This window comes from Hippoglossus hippoglossus, chromosome 11 (assembly GCF_009819705.1).
Source record: "Hippoglossus hippoglossus isolate fHipHip1 chromosome 11, fHipHip1.pri, whole genome shotgun sequence".
In the NCBI taxonomy this organism is placed as follows: Eukaryota; Metazoa; Chordata; class Actinopteri; order Pleuronectiformes; family Pleuronectidae; genus Hippoglossus; species Hippoglossus hippoglossus.
In genome coordinates this window covers 12453977-12480902 of record NC_047161.1, presented here as the reverse complement: position 1 = coordinate 12480902, position 26926 = coordinate 12453977, and the positions used below count along the sequence as shown (strand labels likewise).

Here is a 26926-nt window from a genome sequence, read left to right as displayed (position 1 = left end):
CACTTCACCCACTCACCTTACAGTTTTAACTCCCACCTATATACGACCAGAGCCCGACTTCAACTTCATGCATTAAGTCAGAAAAGCACCGTACAAACTTTTGTTTTTTATACGTTTGTATTTCTATACAAAGAAACAATTAAAAATGCAATACATAATACTCTCTGGAGAAACTGAGACGATGAATCCTCGAAGAAAAACCAAAATAAGTGAACGTGAGCAGAGAGCAAAGCCCTAAAAGCCAGGTATCACATTATTTTACAGCACCATTTTACCTGCTACTTACCAGTCATATCCACTAGAGACAAGCAGCAATGAGATTTATCAAATTTGTTATTTTTAATGTACATATCCAGATTTATTCTCATATTTACTTACTTATTACAGCATGTAAAATTAAGTGTCACCATTTTTAAAAACTAAAACCAAATTTTATTTCCCAATCCTGACATGAACAAAGTTAATAGTGATGAGTGTAAATCTCTTTTAATCACCTCATGACGAAAAAAAAACAGAATCACTGCCGCAGAAAAATATGAAGGTAGGAAGAACGTGAGTGGGAGAATGAAGCAACAGTAACCAACAGTGGCTTCGAACTTTGCTCACACTCAATATGGATGTATCAAAAACGTCTAAAAAAAAATCAAGACATCTAGCATATGTTAACAAGAACTGAGAACTTAAAGGAGTTCTGTGGATATAGACATGCAGTTCTGAAAACACCTTGGTGGGTCACACACCGTCAGGTATTGGAGGGAAGCTGAACACTGAAATAATCAGCTTAGTATCGTCCTGCGAAAAGAAGACATAAAATTCACATTAGTACGAGTACGAGTCAGTAAAATACTTATACCGTAATATTATTAAATATGCGACAGTCTGATTTCATGTCTGGAGATGATAGTTGCAGTTAGACAAGCTTTCTGTTGTATGCATTTTCTCTTCACACTTACGTGGGCTGTAAGAGCGAGACCGTGAGCGAGACCTGTATCGGCTGTAGTACGGTGACGGAGAGCGCCTACGACTGCAAAGACACAAAGAAAAATGAACACATTGCCTCGAGTCACGAGTAGAACGCTAACTGAGAACTCACAGATCATTACACACCTGTACCTATAATCACACTCTTCGTATCTGTCGTAGCGTTCGTAGCCACGATCATTGTAAGAGTCCCTCTCCCTGTCCCTCCCCCTCCTGCTGCTGCTACCGCCGCCGCCGCCTCCGCCGCCACCACCACTGCTGCCGCCGCCGCCACCGCTGCCGCCACCACCGCTGCCGCCACCACCGCTGCCGCCACCACCACCGCTACCATTGCTGTTGAAATAAGGGAAACAAGTTTGACTTTCAGGCAGCTCATCTATTGTGAAACACAGCGTCATGTCCAAATCAGAGTAGAAGGTTACAGATCCCAAATCTGTTTTGAGAGAAATACACAAATGAAATGAGTAATTCAGACTATAAATCAGAATATTTCACTGTCCACCATTATTCCCCAAAGGTTCAAATGTACATTCATGTGATATAAACCAAAAAGCTGACATTAGTGTTGGACTCACTGAGTTGGTCGGCCCATGTAGATTCCTGGTGTGGGGGTATGGGGACGTTTGGTAATGGAATAATCCACTCGGATGCGCCTCCCGTCCAGCTCCATGCCATTGGCTCGCTCCATTGCCTGGAGAACATGAGGGAGGACAAGACAAATGATTTAGCACCATTGCTAAGCTGTTAAAAAATTACTCAACTCACAAAGGCCTACCTACAGTGCATTACACATATTGACCTTTGGTATGAGATGCATGACTGCAAGGTGAGGGAATTTGTGGCAAGGCAGACACCTAGTGGCATATATATGTAATCACACCCAAATACATTCAGGGAAAACCAAAACCAGGCGGTTTTATCTGAGGTGGAGCAACTTTTCATTTGCATACATGATAGTAAATCTTTAGCAAAAATCGGTTTTCATCATGAACTAATCTAATCCGCCAGCTGATTAATAAAAATAATCACATTTTATTTCTCATACCTCTTTAGAATCCTCCAGTCTCTCGTAGTAAATGAAGGCGAAGCCACGAGAGCGACCTGTGCGCTGGTCGTACACCACGTTGACACCGGCCAAAGGACCATGTCGTGAAAACACCTCCTTCAGGTCGCGCTCTGTGGTGTACAGGCTCAAGCCAAACACCCCCAAACACTTGCTGGGGTCAGGGTTCGCCTGGAGGGGTCAACAACAAGGGTCAGAGTCAGTGGCGAGGCTTTCTGCATCCATCCTGCTCATGCTTTGCATATCAAATCAAATCAGATATGCAAAACATGATTCTTCAAGCCCAGGACTGAAATTTAAATGTTTGATGCACATGACACGGACTGTAGAAGTATTACTTTCCAAAAGCAGTGCAGCACCCAAAATATATCTTTTATATCTTCTTTTTTTTGAATAAACCTTTATTTATACATTGGCTTTTTCAGAGTGATTCACTGTTAAGGGAGAAAACCAAATTACAACGGATACTTGCTTTTAAATTACGACAGCTAGCTTACAACTAAGTCAGTTTTTACCTTTAAAAAAAAAAGGTATGATTCTATATACACTTTCAACAGAGTACCAAAACTTCCCTCTAAGCACCTTCAGTTGTGTCGGTGCAACAGTAAATGCTTAGTGGGTAAATAATGACCGCTTTAAGAATCCCTTAACCTGTTTTTAAAAAGCTTTTAAAAAATGGCCCCAGGCGCACTTGTACAAAGTACGACTTCATTCACTGTCGGTTTGCTTAGGAAATCTCACTTAATACCTGTTTGCATTATCACATGAGATCTTAAAGCAGCAGCTCACATCATTATATTACTTTTACCCTTTTTTCACCAACTAGAAATGTAAATGCACACAACAACAAAACAAAAATGAAATAAGACATACAAAGACAAGTACAAAACATGTCAGAAAATCCACATACCCTCACATCACCATCAGCGCCCTGATTGCTTGCTTCTTTTGGGAATTCTTGGCTCTTTAGATAAAATGAGGAGAGGGGAGGGTTAATGACAGGGTTTATTAAATGTCATGTCAAAGTTGTTTCCCACAGCATTAACCACAATCATCACTTTGCTCACAAATAAAACAATGAGACCTGTACTTACATGACTTAATGCAAAGCACTACTGAAATCATGTAATTGAAGTAAACATGTTTTTTTTTACAATCCAACACAAAACCATGTGCATAACATTGTGTTCAATGCCAAGTCATTTTCTTAATTTAAGCAGATATAAGACCAAGTGTTGAAATGATTGAATATCAAAAGGAAAATGCTTTGAAAATTAGCCTGATGAATGAGAAAGCAAGCAGCAGGGTTTATTCCAGTTTCCCACATGTTGAAACTACTTTGGGTGTAGTTTTTTTTCTTTTCTTTATCTGTTTGAGAGAACGCCATCCACTATCAATCAACTCATCTCTCTGTCTACCCCTCCCTTAACTGTTCATTCAGCTATGGCAGGAAGGGTGTATGCTCTGCAGAGAATCACTGGAAGAGTTCTCCGGTTTTACAATAGATAATTCAAACATGGAGGATATTAAACAAGCAGGGAGCAGGTACAGTGTTGGAAGCTACTGTACTCAAGTCTACTCATCACCCAGCACTTGACCTCTGCCTTTCGGCCGCAGCAGGGTCGATCATCCCTCTCTCCAGTGTAAAATGAGAGACTTTTCAAACCACGAGCAGGGCAAGTGAATCTGATCTTTCAATCAGTACTAAATATATTCTGCATCTACTTTCTGTGAAGCTTTTTAAAGCCAAGTGTCGGTTTTCCAGGTCAAATCGAACCTGGTAAACAGACTGAAAGGAGAGCACTTGGCTGAATGTCTGCAAATATCGATCAATTGGACCAGTATTCAATAAACCAATAACACAAAATACTGTGTTAAAGGTCAAACATATTTGTTGTTTGTCACATAATGCGTGGGGGAAATCATAGCATAGCTTTCGTCTTTTCCCAAAACATTTAGAGCATAAGTAATTCTGTATCAACTAACAGTTCATGCATATTACAAACATTAGAAACAATTAAGGGCTATGTCAGTACTGACGTCTTATAATTGTTTGGGAGCATATATTAAGTGTCTTCTGCTACTCCTATCATCTAACTCACCCTGCTGCCATTCTGGTGGCGGCTGCTTGACACAGGTGAAGCGCTCTGGCTCCTCCTACGCCTTTGTTCAGGGCTATAGGAACGAGAATGGGACTTCCTCCGGTGGGAATAGGATCGAGAGCGTGAACGGCTATGATGGCGGTTAGAGTGCCGCCCAGAACGAGACCTGAAAAGGGTAGGGTAGAAGAGGATATGCACCCAATAAGCATTTGTTCATATGTACTACGGTGCAATTACAATGTCACGAAAGTAGTTGAGAAATTGAAAAAGATTTTACCTGGATTTTGAGCGAGAGCGGGATCTGGACTCAGAGCGCTTGGAGGCTCGGGATGGGCTCGGGGAGCCGGACCTTCTCTCCGACTTGACCCGAGCTGGACTCCCACGGTCCGATTTTGATGGGGAGCGTGACCCCTATTGCCACAGTATCATATTAACTTTCTCACGGACAAGTATGTTTATTTATTTACACAGAAACAGAATCAAGCACGGTGTAGTGGGATGTGGTAGAGAATGTTGCAAACATAAAGTTGTCTAAAATATATACAGCTTATGTACTGTGAAGGAAAAGGTTAGTAATCTTGTAATTTTAAACTATATATTTATCTGGCACATAATGTAGCATATTAATAATCATATATAACAAGTGTGCATGACTGGTCTATTTCAATGTCCACCTGGGAATCCAAAGGAAAATAAAACATGCATCTTTATGTGACAGAATGGGAGCACATTAAAGAAAAGACATGTGTGACACAAACAGTGTATTTACTTAACCTAGAGACACATTCATTCTTCCAGATTCTTTACACGCTACTCCCTTCTCTCAGGGTTTCTATCCTTCTTCGTTCTTCTTTTTTCAGTTTTCTCTTTTTCTGATTCCGGGTCTGTTTTTCCTCTCTTCCTCCCAAAACTGACACCAGTTTCATTTTTAGCCATTACTCTGCAAGCGCTTCTATCTGACACCATTCTTCCGTCACATTTCCTCCCTTTCCGCTTCTATGTTCTGCTCTGTACAAGTTTTCATCATTAGCCTTCGTTTATCTTGAATTTTTTCTTCATGATTCTTGGATAAAACTCTTCCAAATCCTTCACGATCAATAACCTTAATGAAAGAAGAACATTCAATAAAATTAAGATCATAGGTTTAGGAAAGAGGAGAAATTCTTGAATATGAAATGAAAAAGGAAACACTGAATGCAGTACAATTACATTAAATTTAAATATTTCAGACATTATAAAAAAAAAAAAGTAGCAAAGTGACAACAATTTAAATTAAAGGTCTACAAGTAAATAGATATTGGGTTTTTAGCAGTGTTTTAGTTTGCTAATTCAGAGCATGAAAGCAGGGAAGGAAGAGTGGCTTTAGGGCTCCAGCTAACATCAATAATATTATAGCAGACTTAGCAAAAACCCAGGTGGCCAATGTGTAATAATGGTTTCAGCAATAGCAGTGATAGAAAAATAGCCGCAGCCATAAAAAAAGTAGTAGGTAGCTCTTAATCATTTCATAAACAAGTTAAGTACATCTACAACCGTAAAGGTGGGATAATTTGAATATACCAAGGGCTAACCCTGGTGCTATCATGCTAACAGTGAGCCGCATGCTAGGTTGAAGGAGTCGGGTCGAAGCAGTCTTGCTCGCTGAGCAACAACCGTCCAAGTAAAACAATGACTTTTAATATAGTAAATACTAAAATAGTAAATACTTTTAATTAAATTAAACATTGTCCGCTTGAGGCAAACACGCAGCACTTTCCTGCTCGTCTCACGTACGTGAGGCGGAAGCGTGTAACATGGTCGTTTGAGCTAATAACTTAGCATTAGCTCAGATTGACATTAAGCTAGCGGGGGGGAACTCTCCTGGTGTGTTTACGGCAGCCACACGGAAGAGAAGAGGAAAAGGCAGAAATGGAGATAAATGTATGTATCGGTCGATGTTACTACTTACCCGTGTGTCACAGGTTCCATCCTCGATATCACTCATTGCTCAGTGTAGCGAACAGACAGAAAACAACGCGCTTTAACACTGTTTCTTATTCTCGCTGCTTAATCGCTAGAAGATGGCGCGTGAGGCGGTTTGTATGTTTATGTGCTGCGGAGTCTGACGTCATCTCCCTTCTCGTCGCCCACGCCCCCTCTGTGGAAAATCCGAGGCGCACGTGAACGTCTCACAGCAAACTTTATTATAGAATCCGTCCATGACGAGTAAAAGATTTTAGTTTTTAAAGTTTAAGTATTTGTCACTGATAATTCACATTCCGCGTTATGGCTGCTCCAACTATAACAATATATATGAAAGTAAAAAATGTATGTTAAGTCTCCTGCAGGAAACATTTACTCCTCTATATACAAAAAAAACGTATTCTTAGATGTATAAGTCTTTCCTGCTGGGTGATAAGTTATTTTATTTGACCTATGTCAGGTGAATGCAGTGGAGAAGAAGCAGAAAGACTTAAGGAATAAGTAAAATTGTACTCAAGTACATGTATTTAATAGCTTTCCATCACTGCCGATGACAAACCAAGATTTGGCTGGTAAATTCTAATGTTAAGTACCTCTGTTTTTCACCTGACACATTATCTCACAACTAAGTTATCCTGAATGAATTTAAGGTCTATCATAAACATTGATTTAAATGGGTGGGGAACTGTTTTCCATGAGGTCAATTTATTAGTGAAGCGATCTCCAAGCAGCTGACTGGCTCATCATGAAGCAAACAATTGTGTTATCACTCAGTGTAATTCAGGGTAAGCGAGAAAAAAAACAAAAAAGCCAACAAATACACATACTGTTAACATTTAAATATGGCAGCAAAAAGATGAAGCAATTATGACAATTAGTTTATGTTTTAATTATATTTTCTTTATATTTAGAATTCTGTCCACATACAATCCTCAAGTATCATTGATGAAAGTATTGCTCCTTCTGTGGCCGGGCAAAGTCATCATGTTAAAGAGCATCAGGATGAGCACTTAAAAGACTTTCTTCTGCTGTGCTAGACAGGGCGAGCTGTGGTTTGTCAGTATTTTAGAAACCACACTCAGGGGGCAGCTGGAAAAATGAATATTTCAGAACTTAAAAATATACCTAAAGTCAAAGTTGATGAGCCAAGTATTTTTAGAAAACATCTAGTCACAGTGCAACATGAACCCTGAACATGTGTAAGCAGTAGGTCCTTTTAAGAGCACTACAGGGCTAAATACGGACCACACGGTACAATCAATCTGTTTTGCATGTGAATTAAAACATCTCTCATCTACTGCATTACAGCTGAGACGAATCACACACACGCTCGTGTTCACAGCGGCAAATGGGCGTCGTCCGATCGTATTCGGCAATAACCCAGCATTGTCTCGCAGCACTTGTAAATTCTAATTTACACTGCATTCAGATGGAGTGCAAATGACATTCTTTGGATTATCTCGAACAGCTGAATTACACAGTTTCATTATCCTTAAAAACCCCTACACGTGTAAGCTAAAAGAAGAATCTCCTTCACACAGTATTTAGCAACTGCACCAGCATATAAGTGAAATGTTGCCATTCCTAACTATCGTACTGTTTAGTTCAGCATTTTGATACATTGAAGCAGTATTGTAAAATGTTTTTTTACAATATAAACAGAGGAGCTATCTAAGCCATTTTTCATGATTCCATTTCAAATCGAAGTGAGTTTACATCTCTTAAACAGTCACAAGATTCATTGATGGCATTATTAAAAAAATGCGAGAATTCAAGCCGAATAAAATCAGCGAATAAAATATAAAAATGCAATGGATAATCTTGGTAACAAAAATAATAAATATCAGCATATGATAGGACAGAGCATGGAGAAGTCCTCCCTGTTCCCTGTGAGCTGGCTGAACATTTCTGAGAAGCATCCCAAGAGCAGTCTTTTCTGGATGTCCGTGTGTCTGTCTATTGCTTTTCATTTGCCTGATGATGTTACATCAGTGATAAATGCTGGAAAAGAGTGACGTGCTAAAAACAGAAACTCCAACAGCCAATCAAAGCTATGCATCTCGATGTGGTCGAGGCCTATTAGGGACGTGTGGGTGGAGGCGGGACGTCCCCGGGTGGCTGGAGGCAAGGACGCCCCCTGCTGTGTGGGAAGTGTTTGTAGAGGAGGCATTGGCCACCGATTCGATTTTCCCCTCCAGTTTGACCAGCCGTGTCAGGATGTCATCCAGCAACACGGCTATAGTCCTCTTCAGATCAGCTGTGCGTGAGTGTGAGAGAAAGCAAGAGAAAGAAAACACACGGGAGAAAACAAATCAATATCTCCTTCACAAATATGAAACAGATAATGTTCATTCAGGAGTGAGCAAGTCATTTCATGTGCGGGACAGAGAGTGGTAACATCTGACTTCATCTTACTTACCATAACCAGCCATGGAGGTCCCCTGCGGTCCGCCCAGTGCGTTCTGGTTCTCCTCCGTCAGGACCTTGACATATCGCCGACTGAGCTCCAGGATCTGCTCGCGTAGCTCGGCGCTGCTCTGATGTCGAGGCTGCTGCACAGTGTAGCGCAGCAGCATGAGACCCCACGCCAGGCCAAATACCATCAGCAGCACACTCAACTTCTGGGACATGTTCCTCCGCAGGAGTGCACCCAGCATGGTACTGGGGGGAGTGGTGAAAGGGAAGGGGGCCTGGCCTGAGCCTGAAGCTCTTATCTTTGATTACGACTGTGATAGAGAGTGTGAAGTTCTCTTTTTTTCCCCTTCTGTCTTTATCCAAGTTCAGAGGTTAAAGTCCACTGAGAAACATTGCTAGAGGTGGTAAGGATTCAGCGCTTCGCTCCAGTTAACTCCAGCAGGGCCTGTGCTTCCCTTGTTGAAAGAAGTCTCTAAACACTAGCGCATCCTGCCGCTGTCGAGAGATGAAAGAGTGGTGAACGGCTGCAGATGCCAGGAAGTGGAACCAGTGAGAAGCCGACGCCCGAAGACACTGATAGTCAGGGGTTTTTCGGAAGGTGCTTTTGTTGCAAGATGTCAAAAACCAAATCAGGAATGTAGACTGGGCGCTCAGGCAGGAGGTTCGCAGACATTGTTGACTGTGTTGAAAGAGTCTAACAAAAGAGAGAAGAAAATCAACCACAAGGAACAAACATGTGCATTGCCAGTAGTTAAAGATAAATTTACAAAATAAAAACCATTAAAGCTTCATTTTGCATCCCCCTTTTATTTAAATTCATGCTTGGCTAAGGGCCCAGCTGTGCATCGTGGTTTTTTTGAAGATGACTGTGAGGATTTGTGGGTAGATGAATGTATTTTCCATCACACACAAACCTCACCACCTCACCTCGCTAGCAAGAAGCTGGTGACCTCATCAAAGTGACTTGCTGTACTATTTACTGACTATAACAGACAGATTTCTCTGCTACTTTGGGTCATGGTGCACAATAGCCCACTCAGTCATCAACAACTCTTTTTCAGCCCTCCTAACCCAGAAACCTGATTACCAGTTTAGATTTCATGGGACCCACTTTACAGCTCCAGATACGGAGCCACAGCGGCAGAAGGCATTCATCCACTAATCCCACCTCCACAATGGTTATTGCGCTGACAAATAACCCGAGTGCGGGGGGGAATTAGATGATCATTTCTCAGTTTTCATAACTTTGTCAACAGGTTCATTCTCTGCGTTCTCTCTTGGGTGTGGTAGTGTCACTTCCTATTGAGGTCTGAGAGGGGACAATAACTGAAGGAATAAATTATGAAAGGAAAGGTAACAGAATCTGTTTAGCAGTGCTTCCCTGTGTCTGTGCACGCACACACACACAAATGCGTCCTTCCTATGACCTGGACACTACTGGGTATCAGCCTGCAAGGACAAGGGAGGAGAAAGTCACAGTTGAAAACAGCCTGAAAGAGAAATATATTCAGAAAAACATGCAAATCCTCCGCCTGTCGTATCCACACAGCACCGCCGCCCACTGCAGGTGTTGCAACCTTTAGTTTCTAGTCTCAGTAAGCAGCTGACTACTGGTTTTGGGCTCCAGGTGAAGTGTAAATTCCCTGACGCATCATATCAAATTATGCTTTCTGTCTCCTGACAAAAAAAATACAGACATCACATTGACTAAGCTGATTTAAGTACTCATCAAAGTGCTGTGCATTTATTAGAAAACAACCAAACTAGTGAAACGAGAGGAGCTAGCTCACAGACACCCCACTGCAGACAATGCATGATACCCCGCCTCGTGCACAATCACGTACAGGTAATATTTCAGCCTGGAGATTTTTTAACTCACTGTGCATGCAAGGTGCCATGTTAACAGATAAGTGTAAGATGTGTCAGACACACAGGGCAGGAGCTGATAAAGCCTTAAGAACTATTTTCTGTGCCTTCCATCATGTGCAAGTCAATAGATGGTGTTTATCTCAGGGCTGACACTCAACACCCAGAACAGTTTTGATATTCAGACCCCGTCCTGTCCTACACTCACATGGCTGACTACACAAGCGGACCCGCGTATTGTTCTGTGGAAAGGCACAGCACTGAATATTCCACTCGTGGATGAAGACGGTTGACAGCGATAAGGCACGTAGTGTCTGTCAAATAATTAAACTAGAGGTTAAATATTGACCACGTCAGCCGTCACCTGGGACCGAACAGCTGGTCGACCCAGCAGCAGGAAGATGATCCGCTGAGCATAAACTCAAAATGACATGATTGTAGTGGAGGTGGAGAATGTGAAGGTTTAGAGGCTGTGAACGTAGGGCTGAGAATTCACAATAATTATCATGATAAATCTCACATTAATGTTATTAAGTTCAAAAGATTGATTTTAGCTCCTGAGTGAAGATTGAGGTTTTAAACTCTTTTATGTGGACAGAGAATGACAAACATTTGATGAGCAGCAATCTGAGGTAGATTAATCATGTCTTATACCTCCTCACTGTGCTTGTAGTTAATACATACTGGTTAGATTGGTTTTTAATGACACTTATATTGAGGTGATCATTCTTTATAATGTTTTATTGCCCAGCTCTACTGTGGGCTCTAAACACACAGTTTGACTCACTAACCAAATGTTGACAACTTAGCAAACATGGACTCGCACTGTGTGAAGTTACACACACACACACACACACACACACACACACACACACACACACACACACACACACACCTTCAAAGTGAACATCGCGACACTTTCCCAGTTCAAATCGATTCAAAGATCAATGGTCACCTCTGCTCGACCTCAGCTGCAACTGTTTTTTCAACTCCACCAACATTTCGTGTTAGCTCGACATGTTAGCTCGGCTACACGCAAACTGCGCATTCCGCTAAGATGGGGGGGGGGGGGCATTATACGTGCGTGTGGCAGCTAGCATAAGGGAAGCAGATGCTGTACTGTACCCGGGTGTGTTGTTTGAGCAGCGATCATGAGGCAGGAATAAGCAGAGGGCAGAGAGAACAGTGGTCTCCAGCTGCTGCTGCTACCGCCGCTGCTGCTCCTGCTGCTGCTGGCTGACACTGAATGATGCTTGTTGTTTGGCAACCCCCAAGCTGCTGTCGCTGTGTCCGGGGCAGAAAACTTCCTCCGGTCCCCGCTAGGATTACAACCAAATAGAAACGTAGCCGCCGCCGCCGCCGAGCTCCATGATGAAGTGTCCGCTCTCCGCGCTCCTCAGCTCGTTCCTCGGAGACGCGGGGGTCACTGACTGCAGGAGAGAGTCGGCAGCTAGAATTCAGAGCATGCGTCTGTGCGGACTGTCATGGTTTCCCCTGGACGTCCGCTGCCTGCGTCAGCTGCACGGCATCATGGGAGATGTAGTCCTACTGACAGCTGTGTGTACAAAGTGATGCATACAAAACGATGCAACACAAGACATGTTGTCAGGGCGGAATAGTTGAAATGTTTAGCGCGGGTAAACAATTTTGGATTAAAGCTTACAGGGCTACAACATATGGTGTTTATGCTTTACAAGCAGTTTGTTTTTTAATATAGATGAGATGAGATGAAATGAAATGAAATGAAATGAAATGAGATCATCCTTTATTAGTCCCACGATGGGGAAATTTGTAATATTACAGCAGCAAGAGTCAAAAATAGGCATCAGTAAGTAATAATAAGTCACATGCAATACTTCATTGTGAGAATAATAATATTTAAGTGTAAGGAAAAATACTTTAAAATATTAATGGAATAAAAACTAGTATTTACAGTGCAAAAACAAGAAAAATATGTGCAGTGTGAGGATATGTACAGTGAACGGATTGCCCATAAACCATTGTATTGCACAGACAGAATAAATATAGCACAGTTAAGCTGGTTGTACAGTCTCACTGCTGCAGGAAGGAACCCTGGGTGAGTCAGTCTGTCGCTGAAGGAGCTGCCCAGTGCTGTGATGGTGTCCAGCATGGGGCTGGGGCTGGTTGTCCATCAGAGAGGACATCTGCAAGGTACAGAGGAAAATGAAGCTGTCTTCTCTGATGGACAACCAGCCCCACCTCTTAGTCTGTTTGTAGTGATAGTGATAGCACCACCTCCTGCCTAAAGGAGGTAAGCCTCGTTTTACAACTTGAATTTGATTTACATTAAATCTCAGAAGATTAAAAAAAAATTTATTTCATGTTGAGAACAAAGTCAGCGTGTTAAGAAAAAAGTCAAAATGTCAAGAATAAGGTCAAACTTAATCAGAGGAATGTATTTTTTAATATCATATATCGAGAATACAGTTGAAATGTCAAGCATGAAGTGGAAATGTCAGGAATAAAGTTGAACTAAATCAGAGGACATTTCTTATTTAATATTGAATATTGCAAATTATGTAAAAATGTCATGGAAAAAGTTGAAATGTCCAACTCAAAGTCAAAGGAGATTTGTTTTTCAATATTGCAAATACAGCCCAAATGTCAAGACTAAAGTCAAACTGAAAAAAGTTGAAATGATGATAATAAAGTCGAAGGAGATTTCTTCTTTAATACCAATATTTGAATAAAGTTTAATCGTCAAAAATAAAGTTAAAATTTTAAAATGAAAGTCGAATTTGTACGAATATATCAAACTACTAATGTTAATGCATATGACGGCCTCTACAAAATACCCTGCGGAGATGAATTGGAGACATTTTTCGTCAGACTCAGTTGTAGTAACAAGAATATTCTCTCTCTTAGCACAGAAACCCAGTGTGATAATCAGTATTAGGTCTTTTGAAGAGATTTTGCACAAAACGTGTTTGTTCAGAGGGAGAAACCACACAAGCTTGGACAGATGGAACAACTGGATTTGATCATGGACCAGCGGAGTTTACTTTATTCTCAATATTTCCACTTTATTCTTGAAATGCAAAAAATTCTCTTCTACTAATTTAAGTCGTTTTTATTTCAATATTATCATATCAACATTTTATTTAAACAAAAAAAGGTAAAAACATTTTAAAAAATCATCTTCTCATATATTCTCTTATTCCTGGCTCTAATACTCTTCCATAGTTTTTATTTTGACAATTACTACTGTCTTTATTTGTTTTCCTTTTTTGCAGTTCTCTTTTTGACCATTAGAGGGATGTCTACATCCATTTCCATGGGAACCTCTCGGGAAGTAAACAGAAGTTGTTTGTTGCGCTTGACGAAAAGCCCACAGGTATCAGGTCTGGATTTCTGACCATGGAGAGGATAAGTCTCGATAAATCAGCTTTAGAAGCGGTGGATGAGTACTGCGAGTACAGAAGGTTTGTCTCAATATCAGAATGTAGGCTTTTAAAGTAGATCTTGGCTTTAGTAACCACTGGAGGGTTTAAAGTTATATTTTAAATAAGAATCTTTACTGTATCTAATGGTGGTTTGTCTTTGTAAGGATTGTGGGTGATGATGATGGAGGAAGGCTGATGAGCCCAGAGCAGTATGAGGAGTACAAGAGGACGGTCGTCCCTCGACGCATGAAGAACAGGCTGTATGTGAGCTTTGGGATGCCTGATGGTATCGACTGCAAACTGATTGGTCCAGAGACTCAGTGCTTCTGCTCACATAGGTACTGCAATATACTATAACACATTAAATGAGACATCCCTCTCCTCAACTTGCAGACATACATTTGTAAGTAATATGATGTCATCTAGGTACAAGCAACATAAGACAGAGTTTGAGGTGGTCCCCTCCGAGCGGCCCCTGGCTCTACCGTGTCAGGTGAGGGGATGTCGCTGTCCTGCCTTTCAGTATGTTCCTCAAAATGGGCCAAACCCTGTCCGCTGCAGGTGTAAGCACTTACCTCAGGACCACAGGGAAGCCATGGGACACTTGTGCAAGAAGTGTGAGTCCAAAAAATAATTGTATATGGGTCACACTAGCCAAAATGATCTCTTACCCAAGACGAATCTCATTTACAGCTAGTGTTAAAAGTCATTTTCACATACCTGATTCTTGATAACATTTTTTTTACAGGCAGTTCCTGTTCTGGGTTCCAGTGCACCTTCATCTGTGGGTGCGGTCAGCCCAGCTCTGCCCACCAGACCCTGGTGAGTCAAACTTTAAACGCAGGATCTTGGTTGAGATAACTTTACAAAATTGCATTTATCTCACTTTGCAGGTTGAGACAAAATCTGAGAGGGAGGCGCGGGGTCGGCCTGTGGGCAGGGATGTCCCGTATGCTGCCATGGGGGGGCTGACGGGGTTCAGCTCCCTACTGGACGGCTACCTCAAACTGGAGGCCTGTGGCTCAGGTACCTGTTCATTTGACAACCTTATATCTACAGAGAAGCTGCAATAACAGATCCATCCTAAAAATGGTTGTGTGTAGGATGAGAGCAGAGCTTTGTTCTCTGTCTGGTATCATGAGTCTGGAACATTCCTTGCACATGTGGTCACATGGAGCAACATCAGCTCGCAGGCACAGCGAATACCAGTCAAGCTAATTCTCAGCTCAGGCATTCTTCTATTCATCCGGCCTCTGTAAAGACGGAAGCATAGTGGACGTGTGGGCATGCATTGGACAAAAGGTGAAGAAAGTTCCCCTACGAGACATGTGAGGGCAGCAAAGAGCAGCGCAGCATCAGTTCTGGATAAACAGATTATGGGATACAAAACTACATGTCTTTCATATTGCTGAGAGATTGATTATGTTACTTCAAAATGGAAAAGAAATGCTGTCAGAAAGCCAACGTGAGTTCATTATTTCTAATGGCTTCCTCAACTGTTGAGGGGTCATTTTCATCTCCTCTGAGAACCAGGGCAAATTTCAATGATTAATTACATTTATCATCCATTCACGTGTAGTTCATTATGCATGATTTAATATGCTGTTGACTGATTATGCCACGATTTGGCTTTTGCTATCCTCACACGAAGGTGCTGAGGTAAGAGTCTAAAATCTCACATTAAAATATCCTGAATGACACACGCTTCCAAACATCCTGCAGAAGCTCAGGTCTGCTTGTAACTGTCATTTTCTTACTTACTTTTAGGGTTATCATTCACTATGGGATTTTATTGGTAATTGGAGGCGTATATACTGTATGATAAAGGAATTGAAAAAAACAGACATTCTGTAAAATATGAATATGTTCAATCTAGGAAATAAAACTTTAGTCCTGGTACAGGTAGTGCACATAAATCGTTTTATTCACGTACACATTCATACAGTGTTTCCATATGCAGCACGTTACCATACATCACCCAGTCCTACAGCCGTCAGGGGCAATTTTGTATTTACACACTTTAAATATTGAATAAGCTCCACTTCTGTGAGACACACATTATTTGTTTGTAACCGTCGCATCTGATTTCTCTGCTCCATCTCTTCCAGATCAACACACAGAAGACAGCAGTCCGCAGACAAGCTCAGCATCAAGGGTTAACCAACCATGAACAATCAAGAAGAAACACAACCATTAGGATGCAAACCATCTGGGAGATGTCATCAGTGTTGGACTTAGTGTTGTTTGTGTTTTGTCGTGAGCCGTTTGTCCTTAAACTTGAAATTGTCAGGTTGGCTAAAATATGTTGAGCATGTGTTGTTTAGGATATCGACTGGCACATATGAATTTTACAGTAGCTCGCACCGCTGATACCCTTTTGCAGTTTTCTGACAGTTCCTCATCTCCTCATACGTGTTCCATAAATTGGTCAGTTTACACATCTGTTTGTGTGATTGATGTTCTCTTAAGCCGCCCACTCAACACGTCACCAAAATAACATCAAAACCACGCATTCTACGAGCAGCGTTTTTTAATTTGCAGATAGATGCATTGTCCCCGATTGATTAATCCCATTCCTCACGGCAGATCAGCAGTGATGAGAGCTGATTTAATCCAGGCGCTAAATGGAGATTGAAGGAGGTCTGGTTCGTCTGATTGGCGGCCCACTTTCCTGCGTCTTTTTTAATGTGCAAAATACATTTAACGGGGATCTGAATGGGGATTCACTCCCACTCATGTGTTCCCACCGTGCAGATGGGCAAGTCACACTGGATCAGCATCCACACTGGGGCTGACCAGTGCATCTCAAGTCACCTGTGTTGTAATGTATGTATAACCTGAGGGAATGAGGCGTGTTTTTACTTGTACTTCTATCTTTGTGAGGACCAGTTTGAGCTGTAAACCTGATGAAGTGAGGACATTTCCACCAGTGCTCACTGTTTGAATTTGTTGTATGGTTAGAATTTGGTTTAGACATTTAGTTGTGATGGTTATGGTTAATTTAAAGGGCTTAGGAATGCATTATGTCAATGAGTGTCGTCACTGAGATAGAAGTACAAATAAGTGTGTGTGAGTGTGTGAGTGTGTGTGTGTGTGTGTGTGTGTGTGTGTGTGTGTGTTTGTGTGTGTGAGCTGAACAGGTGGTCTTAAGGGTAAGGAAGTAGGGCTACGCCTGAGGCACGCCATGGATGCACCTGGGTCCCATCTGAAAGCTGACACTTCAAATTCACCGCGTATCGACGACGACTGTGGCATCAGGTTACCACAACATAAAGCAGCTACGCACAAATTCACAGCTGCATGCACACTTTAAACAAATCATGTTTCCCATTCACGACTCCGAAGAGCTTTGTTGACTGTTATAATCAAGCATCCTTTTAAAAAAAAAAAACCACTTGACCTGATTCCATTGCTTACTCCTGGACATTTTTTCTCATAGAGACCCTCTGTGAGAAAAAATGAGGCAGTCAGTGGAGAATGAAAGAGTGAAAACCCAATTAATTTAAGAGGTAAAGGCCTGGCACATTAGTCTGGCACAATTACAATTTAGGGTAATTGGCTCGCCATGGCAACCCTTCGTTTAAGAGACTACAGGTAATTTACTGTGGTGTTGCTTAGAGGGAATGACTACAACTCTTCCCTTATCCCCATGGAAACCACGCCCAGTTTGACTGACAGATCCGATGTTACAAATCAGGAGGTGAGCGCGGAAGATTAAATTGGCAATTACTGCTCAAGGAAACACTTAATTACCCCACTGACAGTTAGGGTATGCACACACTGACTGAACTGGAGACGAAGAACACACTCCCTTAATTTCCCCACAGATTGAGAAAGAGTTAGCAAAATCTTAGGCGGGGTATGTGTGTGTGTGTGTGTGTGTGTGTGTGTGTGTGTGTGTGTGTGTGTGTGTGTGTGTGTGTGTGTGTGTGTGTGTGTGTGTGTGTGTGTGTGTGTGTGTGTGTGTGTGTGTGTGTGTGTGATGTCTCTCTTTTGTCATAGAAACAGTGGGAAAGTGACAACGCAGCGACTTCACAGAGCTTCTGCTTCGATCCCCTCCTGCGTCGACAGACTTGAGAAGGAGGATGAGGAGCAAGTGGGGAGAGAAATGGATTTAGCTTTTTTCACTAAGCACTATGATAACAAACAGGGGGATGTTGTATAGGTTAGTTAAATCAATAATAACGACTGAACGTCAAACAAAAAGTGTGTTTAAATACATGCAGCCATACATAACCTCTTATCTGTGGAGTGTATATCTAACCATAAACACAGGTATGTACTGTTAATTATTGTTTACAAAGAGCAGAGGTATCAATACAACTTAGCAACAATATGTATGTAAAGGGTTTCCACGTAGCACATGGGAGAAGTTTGCCTTTAAGGCTTTAGGTGAGGGAGAGACATGTTTCAGAAAGGCCTTCTAACACAAAGCGTTTCCATAGGACTCAGTTGCATTTACAGGTTGACTTTTGTATCCAGTTGTCTTGTGGACATAAATAGATATTTATTTGTTAATACCTGAATAAATTATTCAAAATGTCTGGATACATGCTTTTCTGCCTTCTTGCCAAGAGAGGAGATCAATACCACTCTTTCTGTCCCTTACAGACCATAATCGGTAGCATGTTAAGCAACTGTGGTAAAAACCTCCTGGTACTGTCCAAAGGCACAAGACATAACCTGGCTGCCAATACTAAGATATGTTCAGAAAGTAAATTCAAACAGTGGACCACTGTGTTTATTCACCCCAAACTGCCAGTGTAACAACGGTAGCTGTAGATGTTAACTTTGAGTTAAATGTTTGTGTTCAGTCTCTGATTTGAGGCTATTCCTGCTATTTCTCGCTGTTGTTGTCCTGTTTTTTAATATTTACTAAGAAGATTCATAAACCTCTCGGGTTTGGACTGGGATGTCTTTTTCTCAGGTTGAGAGATTTCCAACTTAAAGAGATTCCCCCCGACAGATTTGCCCTTGCATATATCCAGGCAAGCTTTTTCCATTCTTTATGCTAAGCTAAGCTAGCCATCTTAGCTTTTCATTGAACTGACCAATATGATATAGCATTAAAACTATTGATTGAAGACACTTCTACACAAATCATGTCCATACATCTAGATTTTTTAAAGTTATTTTAAGGGTCAGCAGATGAATCATCACTTTTTTTTTTTTTAATCATCACCTGCAGCTTAAACCCTTCTGAACTATGTGTTGTTCTTATCAACAGATATCTGCAGTTTTCGATTGCTGCTGCAGTGTGAGGGTGTGAGTCTGCTCTTGATGAGGGTGTCCTTGTGTGTAACCTCCTGAGAAATGCACCCATAATGCACACATCCAATAGCGGCCTGAATAATAACCCTTAACCTGCAAATGACTTTCATTTGTTGAAGAAAGCATTTGGTCACACTCGGTGGCTGACTGAGTGTTATCAGCTGCCTCACCCGTGAAGCTTGTACATTACATGGTTTCTAATATATTGGTAGTGTATTAACCCAGCCGTGCTTCATCATATTAACTCTTCAGACCTAGTATTCAGCAGATATATTCCAATCTGAACCACAACTGTGACGTGCTTCATGCATCATGACGTTCTTCTGCATTTGTGCTGCTTGTCCCCTGTTTGAATACATTAATATCCACCATAAACATAAAAGCCTGTTAAAGGATTAGGATTTTTAATGGGTGTGTTTTTGGAGGCCTGTGAAATGCATGTGTGAAATGTTGAAAGAGAATAGAGGAAGACCAAAAGGGCCGGTTTCGGAATTGAACCTGCGGCCACTGCAGGATATGGTGTCAAGAAACACCATTAACCCGCCGTCTCACTAACCACTAACCACCTGCTAACTCACATAGTAGCACATGTGCCCCTTTATTGCGTGTTTCTTGACAATACATCTGCCATAACCTACATGGATTATCAACAATTTAAACATTTTTTTTTACAGTTCATGTTAATAATTAATATAAGGTGAATGATTGCTTACTGAAAGAGGTCACCATGTTAAAGATGTTTTTAAATCATTATAGTCTTTTCAAAAGATTGAAAAATGATGGCATACTAAGACAAGAAATATCATTAAATTAAAACATATAATTATACAGGTGAAAATCCAATTAGTGCATGGAATGATTTCCAATACACAGACAAACTGACATAGCAGTGACACGTCCAGACACCTGTGGTCTAACACTTAAACCAAAGTTTCGTGCCCATTGACATACTCACAACTTTCATCAGGTTTCCTCATGTTCAGGCTCAGGACTCTGACCTGCACAGCTGAGCCGACTGAGCTGCCAACCTGCCACCATCCTCTGTCTGTCTGTCAATCAAAAGACCGTATATGAAGCTTCTCTTGACGTGGTGTTTGTGCTGCTTTCCACCCCAGGAGCAGATGTGGCAGGGACACGTTTATGTGTCACAAAGACAGACACTCTGTAAAGAGATCACAGAAGACAGCAAGGAACATAGAGAGGAGAGTTTAGAGACGGGTAAATTAAAACACTGAGGGTAGAGGAGCTGACAGAACAGTCAGTGTGATCGAGGAACAAGCGAGAAAGGGAATTATTTTCTTGTTATTTCCTCATCGAGCGGATGTCACCTCTGTACTTACTCTGAGACAAAAATGGAGCGCATGTGTGCCCTATGATTTTATGTTTTAGCAATTGCCAAAAAACGACTGTCAATTGTGGACATGCTTTTTGATCGCTAACAGTGGACAGGAGGAATTATACATCTTCGGCAGACCAGTTCTGTAAAAAAAAAACAGTTATTGTTGAGGCATTAATTGAAATTACACTGAAGCAATATTAATGGATAATCATACATCATTTACCAAAGCTGCTTTACTCAAAAAAACCAATGGGCTATATCCCATAAACCTCCATCATGAACTTAGCATCAAACCCTCTTGACTCAAATCACCTTTAGTTGGAAGCTGCAGCCCACGACAGTAAAACAAGGGGCTGTTGTTGCTCTATCTAAGTAATAGTAGTGTTTGCTTACCAGCTGTAACAGATTGTCACCATAGGACAATAGTGAAGTCAGAGGCGGCAATTTACATGTCAGAGTTGCATGTAAAAACGACGTAACAGCCAAGAAAGGACCAAAGCTGAACGAGATCTAGCCTTTTTATAATCTGCCTTCCCCGGTGCGCCCGCATGCGAGACGCTACAGGCAGTCTGCTTGTCAGTATTTCCTTCAGTACACACTGTAAATCGGAAAAGTGTGATTCACAGCCGCGGAAAATTACAGGCCTTTTTTCATCTTGACGAATCCTGGGAAATAACTTATTGTCCAAACCAGGAGGCTGATGAGGGGAGGAGAAAACAAATTTGCATTTAAACAGCTTGCTCTCTAAAAGGACTCGTTCGCCACAGAAATGGTTTCTGATAACGACAAACCGAGCTCCGGGAGATTCTTCCGTTTGCCTAAAGAGCTACATATACAGCAGCAATGTATTATTATTGCATTAATTGGGGTTATATTGATTGGTTTAATTAGCGTAAACAACCGGGAGCGTATTGAAGAAGATTGGTAGCTATCTTTTTAATAGCATTGATATCATCAAGTGCTGATGTTGATCAAAATTAATGACCATACTTCCCCTGAATCCCAGTTGCGATGCTCTATTTTCACTTGTCTTCCCCTCGAGCTGAAACAGCGCCCCCTTCCTTTTTTTGAGCTTCACAGAAATCCAGCAGATTTTCACCACAATCTGTGACACATCACGTTTAGACCAAAGAACCTGAAAGGGCTACATGAGTAAAAAATGAAATTAATGTCACTTTGATGAAAGCTTTTGAGTCAATGGGGCATTATTTAGCTCGGGGTATTTGATTGACGGTGACCATGAAGAGTTGGTGATCCTGGAAAAGGTAGCAAGAGCGGGCCACATCCCAACACCTCCCATCAGCCATCACATGAACACATGAACGTGCACTGCTTGACAACCGCTAGAAGCCAACTTTACCGGACTCCCTCGCTAACTTCTGACGTCAGGGTTGGGGCAGGCGGGCTGGTCGGTTAGTGACAGACAGGTAACCAGCCAACCATTTAATTCGGTTCAAATAAAATGATTGGTCATATTTATTACAATCCTGTGAGGCACTGGCTTTTGAAGATTCAGGAAGGGGATTTCAACAAATAAGAAAAAAAGAAGTGTCTCAGAAAGAACTTACCAACCCTTTAACCCTTTAAGTGACATTCAACTGCAAATGAGGAAGCCAAGAAAACATTCTCCAACTATCACTCCAACAACAGTGTGCTGTGGATAGCAACCATGGTGGATTTGTGGATTTATCATGTTGGATCTTTTCACTCTCTAGTTTTTAGCTTAAGGCAATGCTAGCAGCGAAGCTAATGGGAAGGCATTGGGGGGTTTATCAGTCAGTTCACCAGTTTGCTCCAGGCTCAAATATCTTAACTATTTGATGGATTTGAACAGGTATCCATGGTGCTGAGAACAATCCCAATTCCAGGTTCTGAATCCCGTTTTTCTTTAAAAATCTCTGTTCCTTATAAGTTATAATGGCTTTCTCTTTTTCAAATCTTTTATGGATGTAGGCAAAGTGTTCTTATGAGCTTTATACATAATTTGCTGTAATCTACTAGTTCCTGAAATTTTACTTTAACTGAACAAATAATGGGTTTGATGGATCTCGACCTGATGATTCTTGTGGCTCTATGATCAATGGGCTGTTAATTCAGACGTCACCTGTGGCTACGACACTAGAGAGGATGCAAACACAAACTGACCTCTCAGCTTTATGCATCTATGTTATTTACAGGTCACAGGCTTACATATAGGTGCAAGCTGTTTGCTTAAGAAATCGCTAGATCTATTGAAGTGAGTCACTGAGTGCGCACGTATCCCCTGAAGAGGACGAGAAGTGGGATTAATTCCTGCTTGCGATCCTCATGATTGGGTCCTGACTTTGCGCTCCACATTCTTTCACTTGTGTCTCATAGCTCGTCTCCCTCTTGGCATCCTGTGCCACACAAAAAGCCCTTAACACATCCTCTGCTCAAGTGAAATAGCAGCTCTGCTGAAGACTCACGGTTTTAATAGATTATATGGCTGCCAGCCGCTGTACAAAAGGATTATGAATGGGAGGTAAATGAAGCACTTGATGATACAGATTCAGTTGAAGTGCTATTTGGGTTTTCTTATTAAGTGGGTATCTTTCAGATTGGGCTCTTCTTTGGCTGACATGTCTCAATATTCACATTTAGGCCCTTTGTTCACGTTAAGTGTTGCACTCTTTCGTTCCATCAGATGGAGTGAACTGCAAAATGAAATCAGTGGAGCGATTCAAACGGTGTGTGAAGAAGCCGCAGTGAACATGTCTCCGTTTGAGATCTTTGTATTCCACATCAGCTGAGGTATCGACTGAGGGGCTTCTTTTGGTTGAAAGGCCGCCTGTGGAAGATTCATCTGAAGTTTGCCCACCGTGTTACATTACTGCCATTCTTTAGTGACTTCAGAAAGGATTACTGAACTAATTACGCAGAAGAATCACCAGTTGATTGTGAAATAATTCATCATCTTTCGTTCTCATAGAGAGAGAGAGAGACTCGTAAACACCAAAACATCGCTGTTTGTGTCAGATTGTATTTCTGAATGCAATGGGCTGTGTTTGTGTGTGTACTTGTACTCGTATATTTGTGAGGACCATATTTAGCATAGACCTTATGGAGTGAGGACATTTTTGGAAAGTGAGGACATTTTGGCCAGTCCTCACATTTGCAAAGGCTTGTTTGAGGGTTAAAATTTGCTTTTAAGATTAGGTTTAGAATTAGTTTTAGGTTAGGGTTAATGTTAGTGTCAGGCATTTAGTTGTAATAGTTAAGGTCAGGGTATATGTGTGTGTGTGTGTGTGTGTGTGTGTGTGTGTGTGTGTGTGTGTGTGTGTGTGTGTGTGTGTGTGTGTGTGTGTGTGTGTGTGTGTGTGTGTGTACTCACCTTCATTTGAGACATTTCATTACATTTACAATGCTGTCACGTAATGCAGTCCTATTTCCAAGGGGAATAATAAATGTCAGATGTGCAACAGTGAGCGAGTGAACTTATTATAGTGAATAATCCATGTAATGACTCAACTATCCATGTAATGTTCTCAAAGGGACGTTGTCTTGTTTGGTGCAGCGTCCTTCAATGTTTTTTAGAGGACATAATCCCTAATTGGTCTCGGGAAACGAGGTTTGCTCACTCTATTTTTAGTTTGTTATTTTACCTATTCCAACTAAATAAAAAAAGGTTCAGAATAAAAAAAAAAAAAAACAACACACACCAGCATCAGCTGTGACGTTCACATTGAGGAAAGGGCACTTGAGACTTGCGCTATGTGCGGGCGCAGCTCTGACGCGTTTGTCTGCAGCGCGTCTGGCGCACACGGATATAAAACCACGCAGCGCACACCAAGAGCCCAGAAGAGCTGAAGAGACGCACCAGGACAGCGAGCAAACCTCCCCCTGACCTACCCTGAATTGTGAGTATCTTGACATTTGATTCACAGAAAATACTTTACATTCATTTACAAACTTGTTGAAAGTATCTCCACTGGACTTTTGCTGGGTTACTGGAGCTCCATCGTTTGAAGCTTAAAAAGATCAATATCAGCTTAATAGATGGTAATAATTCATGCATAATGTATGATTACTACTATATTGATCAGTTTCCCTCCTGCTCTGCAGATGCATCCTAACTTGGTGAGCTGGCTGGGGACTCTGGGGCTCCTGCTGTGGGCGCTGCTCTGCCTGAGCGCCCTGACCGAGGGATACCCGATGAAACCGGAGAACCCCGGGGAGGACGCCCCGGCGGAGGATCTGGCTAAATACTACTCAGCCCTGAGACACTACATCAACCTCATCACAAGACAGAGGTAGGCGGACTAATCACATCTTCATATAGGAGACCAGCACAGCAAATGGCACAGTGGAAGATGTCAGAATGAGGAAGGTAGAGGTCAGGTTTAAATTGATTTCCTCTTAAAATGACTGAATTGATAAAGACCTCTATCATGTATTTCATTTTGCTTTATTCTATCAATTTCTGATTATTTTAATATTCTGCAGATAATGAGATTGTCATTATCAGCTAAAAATGTACTGTTATGTTCTTCTACTTTAAGGCATTTTCTCCTAAATCCCTTAACAGTTTGCCTTATCCAAGATAAGTAGGAATTCAGTATTTGAATTTTGGCAGGTTGTAAATGATATAGGTTATTTATTTATATTTGTATCGTTGCTTTAAAGGGACACTCCCTCAACAGGTGACAGTATTTTTTATGTAAGATGACAATACAGAGTTCATCTGTAAATCAGACTGACTCTGGCAGGTCTGGTGGCCCCAACTTATCCCCTCTCACTTGTTTCAGCAGGGAACACCTGCTGTCCAGTTACCTCCTGTAATTACAAAAAAAAGAAAAGTTAAAATCTGAGGAGAAGTGACTGCCTCAGCATGTGACCCCACCGTTTCCAGGTTTCCTCTGAATGTCAGGCGCTCGGATGCTGCTGCAGGCATTTAGCCACACAGCAGGATGAGCGCACTGGCACAGCTTATCATCTGAGGGACAGAAAAAAGAAAATACGACCACCTGCTGGGTCTCGGTCTGACTGTGTTCACTTTTCACTGAGCTTTTGATTGGACCAAAGGCACAAGGACATGCAGAGTTATAGGCTCAGTTGTCTGTTACCCTGTGTCTGCTTATCAGCCATGTTCTTCTTCTTTTTCTTTCATCTTTTTTTATGCTCCAGCCAAAAGGTTGAGCTTTATATTGCAATAAATAGAAATGTCACATATTAATATGTGTCTCTGCATGTCCGTCCATCTGTCCATGTGTCTCTCTTTGTGTCTCAGGTATGGGAAGAGGTCCAGTCCTGAGATTCTGGACACACTGGTCTCGGAGCTGCTGCTGAAGGAAAGCACAGACACGCTTCCACAGTCAAGGTGTGTGTGTTTGTGTGTGTTGAATGAGCACAACCTCTCTGTAACCCTCACAGGAAGCTGATCCCTTGACCTTTGCCCCTGTCTCACCAGATATGACCCATCATTGTGGTGATGCTGCCATCGACATTGAATCCACATCACTGCCGCCGCCCTGCCGCCCCGCCGCTGCTGACATTCTGACCTCTAAACCTCTGTCACGTCATTTTCCTCCTATACGCCAAGAGACCTCCCCTGCCTCTGCGCCCCTCTTACCTCTACGAGCCGCTACGCGTAATCAACCCCTCCTCCTTAACCATCGAACACGGTCAAAACTGCTTGTAGTATGTGCCATAAAATTGTAAATTGTTTACTCAGTTATCGTCCCTGACATATAAAGGTGAAGGGGGGAGGGCCATGTTGTTTGTATTGTATAAATGTGCTATTAAAGAATCATTGTTTAAAGGAATGTTTTCCCTGGCGTCTGTTTGACGGGTTGAATGTAACACGGTGTAATCTGTTTTTTGCAAATTTGATGGTAAAGCTTGCAAAGTCACGTAAATTGAGTTTTCAAAATGTCAGAACCCAACTGCATTAGGCAGATTTTAATGGAAGAGCTGAATTATATATTAATTGGGTGAGTCAGGATGAGATCACTGGTCCTGAATGCCACACGGCACATCTCAAACACTGTGTGCTTCCCGCTTCATGAGATCGAGTTTGGGCTTGCTGTGCTGCACCCGGCATTTGAAATGAAACTCACTTTTTACACCAGCTAATGTGGCTCTGTGAGGCCACATATCTTGGCAAGTGTTGTTTTTGGTTTATAGTCAATTTTAACTGGGTCTGACAAGCATGAATGGTCCCCCATGACCAGAAAGGATAAATCAGATTGAAGCTGCTAATTTGGAGGCTTATGGCGCTCTCTGGTGGCCACACTGACTCTGGCACTAAATGAGTGGGAGAAGTGGCTATTTTTCAGGAGCATCATTGCAATTACATGGGTGGTTAGTCCAGGCCAACCTGACATGGAACCAGCACACACACAGCACAAATCAAGCAGGTGAGAGATGCTGCAGAATCACAGGCTGAGCTGGAAATGAGATGCGGTGGGGTGGGGTGGGGGGGGCATTCAGATCTTTATCTTATAGCTCTCTCTTGGTGATTAAGTTTATGCAAATATACTTTTTTATTGAATCTTTAGTAATT

General features: G+C 41.8%; 4 protein-coding genes across 4 annotated transcripts; 2 read left to right on the top strand and 2 right to left on the bottom strand.

Moving 5' to 3' along the window:
* Positions 1 to 103: 103 nt before the first annotated feature.
* tra2a (transformer 2 alpha homolog) lies at positions 104 to 6250 on the bottom strand. The gene is made up of 9 exons (XM_034600165.1): positions 6095 to 6250; positions 4424 to 4557; positions 4147 to 4312; positions 2955 to 3008; positions 2027 to 2215; positions 1557 to 1672; positions 1108 to 1314; positions 954 to 1024; positions 104 to 792 (listed from the first exon to the last, which is right to left on the bottom strand). Exons 1-9 carry the CDS (start codon positions 6128 to 6130, stop codon positions 782 to 784), a joined length of 984 nt encoding a protein of 327 aa, XP_034456056.1. The 5' UTR covers positions 6131 to 6250; the 3' UTR covers positions 104 to 781.
* A 726-nt stretch (positions 6251 to 6976) lies between these two features.
* ccdc126 (coiled-coil domain containing 126) lies at positions 6977 to 11897 on the bottom strand. Its single transcript, XM_034600409.1, has 3 exons — positions 11515 to 11897; positions 8528 to 9202; positions 6977 to 8365 (listed from the first exon to the last, which is right to left on the bottom strand). Exons 2-3 carry the CDS (start codon positions 8763 to 8765, stop codon positions 8160 to 8162), a joined length of 444 nt encoding a protein of 147 aa, XP_034456300.1. The 5' UTR covers positions 8766 to 9202; positions 11515 to 11897; the 3' UTR covers positions 6977 to 8159.
* Positions 11898 to 13693: 1796 nt separating this feature from the next.
* fam221a (family with sequence similarity 221 member A) lies at positions 13694 to 17647 on the top strand. The gene is made up of 6 exons (XM_034600644.1): positions 13694 to 13832; positions 13958 to 14131; positions 14220 to 14410; positions 14542 to 14615; positions 14687 to 14819; positions 15902 to 17647. The coding sequence occupies exons 1-6, from the start codon at positions 13768 to 13770 to the stop codon at positions 15961 to 15963; spliced, it is 699 nt and encodes a 232-aa protein (XP_034456535.1). The 5' UTR covers positions 13694 to 13767; the 3' UTR covers positions 15964 to 17647.
* Positions 17648 to 24156: 6509 nt separating this feature from the next.
* Positions 24157 to 26182, top strand: npy (neuropeptide Y). Its single transcript, XM_034600623.1, has 4 exons — positions 24157 to 24281; positions 24487 to 24674; positions 25652 to 25741; positions 25832 to 26182. Exons 2-4 carry the CDS (start codon positions 24487 to 24489, stop codon positions 25851 to 25853), a joined length of 300 nt encoding a protein of 99 aa, XP_034456514.1. The 5' UTR covers positions 24157 to 24281; the 3' UTR covers positions 25854 to 26182.
* The last annotated feature ends 744 nt before the right edge of the window (positions 26183 to 26926 follow it).

Bases quoted from the DNA above. Each gene is read 5' to 3' on its own strand.
- tra2a (XM_034600165.1), bottom strand. From the start codon at position 6,130: ATGAGTGATATCGAGGATGGAACCTGTGACACACGG. The intron at 4,313-4,423 runs GTAAAATCTTTT...TACCCTTTTCAG, and splicing joins CGCTCTCGCTCAAAATCCAG to GTCTCGTTCTGGGCGGCACT. The intron at 1,025-1,107 runs GTGTGTAATGAT...GTGTCTTTGCAG, and splicing joins GAGTGTGATTATAGGTACAG to TCGTAGGCGCTCTCCGTCAC.
- ccdc126 (XM_034600409.1), bottom strand. From the start codon at position 8,765: ATGCTGGGTGCACTCCTGCGGAGGAACATGTCCCAGAAGTTGAGTGTG. The intron at 8,366-8,527 runs GTAAGTAAGATG...ACTCACGCACAG, and splicing joins GACCTCCATGGCTGGTTATG to CTGATCTGAAGAGGACTATA.
- fam221a (XM_034600644.1), top strand. From the start codon at position 13,768: ATGGAGAGGATAAGTCTCGATAAATCAGCTTTAGAAGCGGTGGATGAG. The intron at 13,833-13,957 runs GTTTGTCTCAAT...TGTCTTTGTAAG, and splicing joins GAGTACTGCGAGTACAGAAG to GATTGTGGGTGATGATGATG. The intron at 14,411-14,541 runs GTGAGTCCAAAA...TTTTTTTTACAG, and splicing joins GGGACACTTGTGCAAGAAGT to GCAGTTCCTGTTCTGGGTTC.
- npy (XM_034600623.1), top strand. From the start codon at position 24,487: ATGCATCCTAACTTGGTGAGCTGGCTGGGGACTCTGGGGCTCCTGCTG. The intron at 24,675-25,651 runs GTAGGCGGACTA...TTTGTGTCTCAG, and splicing joins AACCTCATCACAAGACAGAG to GTATGGGAAGAGGTCCAGTC. The intron at 25,742-25,831 runs GTGTGTGTGTTT...CTGTCTCACCAG, and splicing joins GACACGCTTCCACAGTCAAG to ATATGACCCATCATTGTGGT.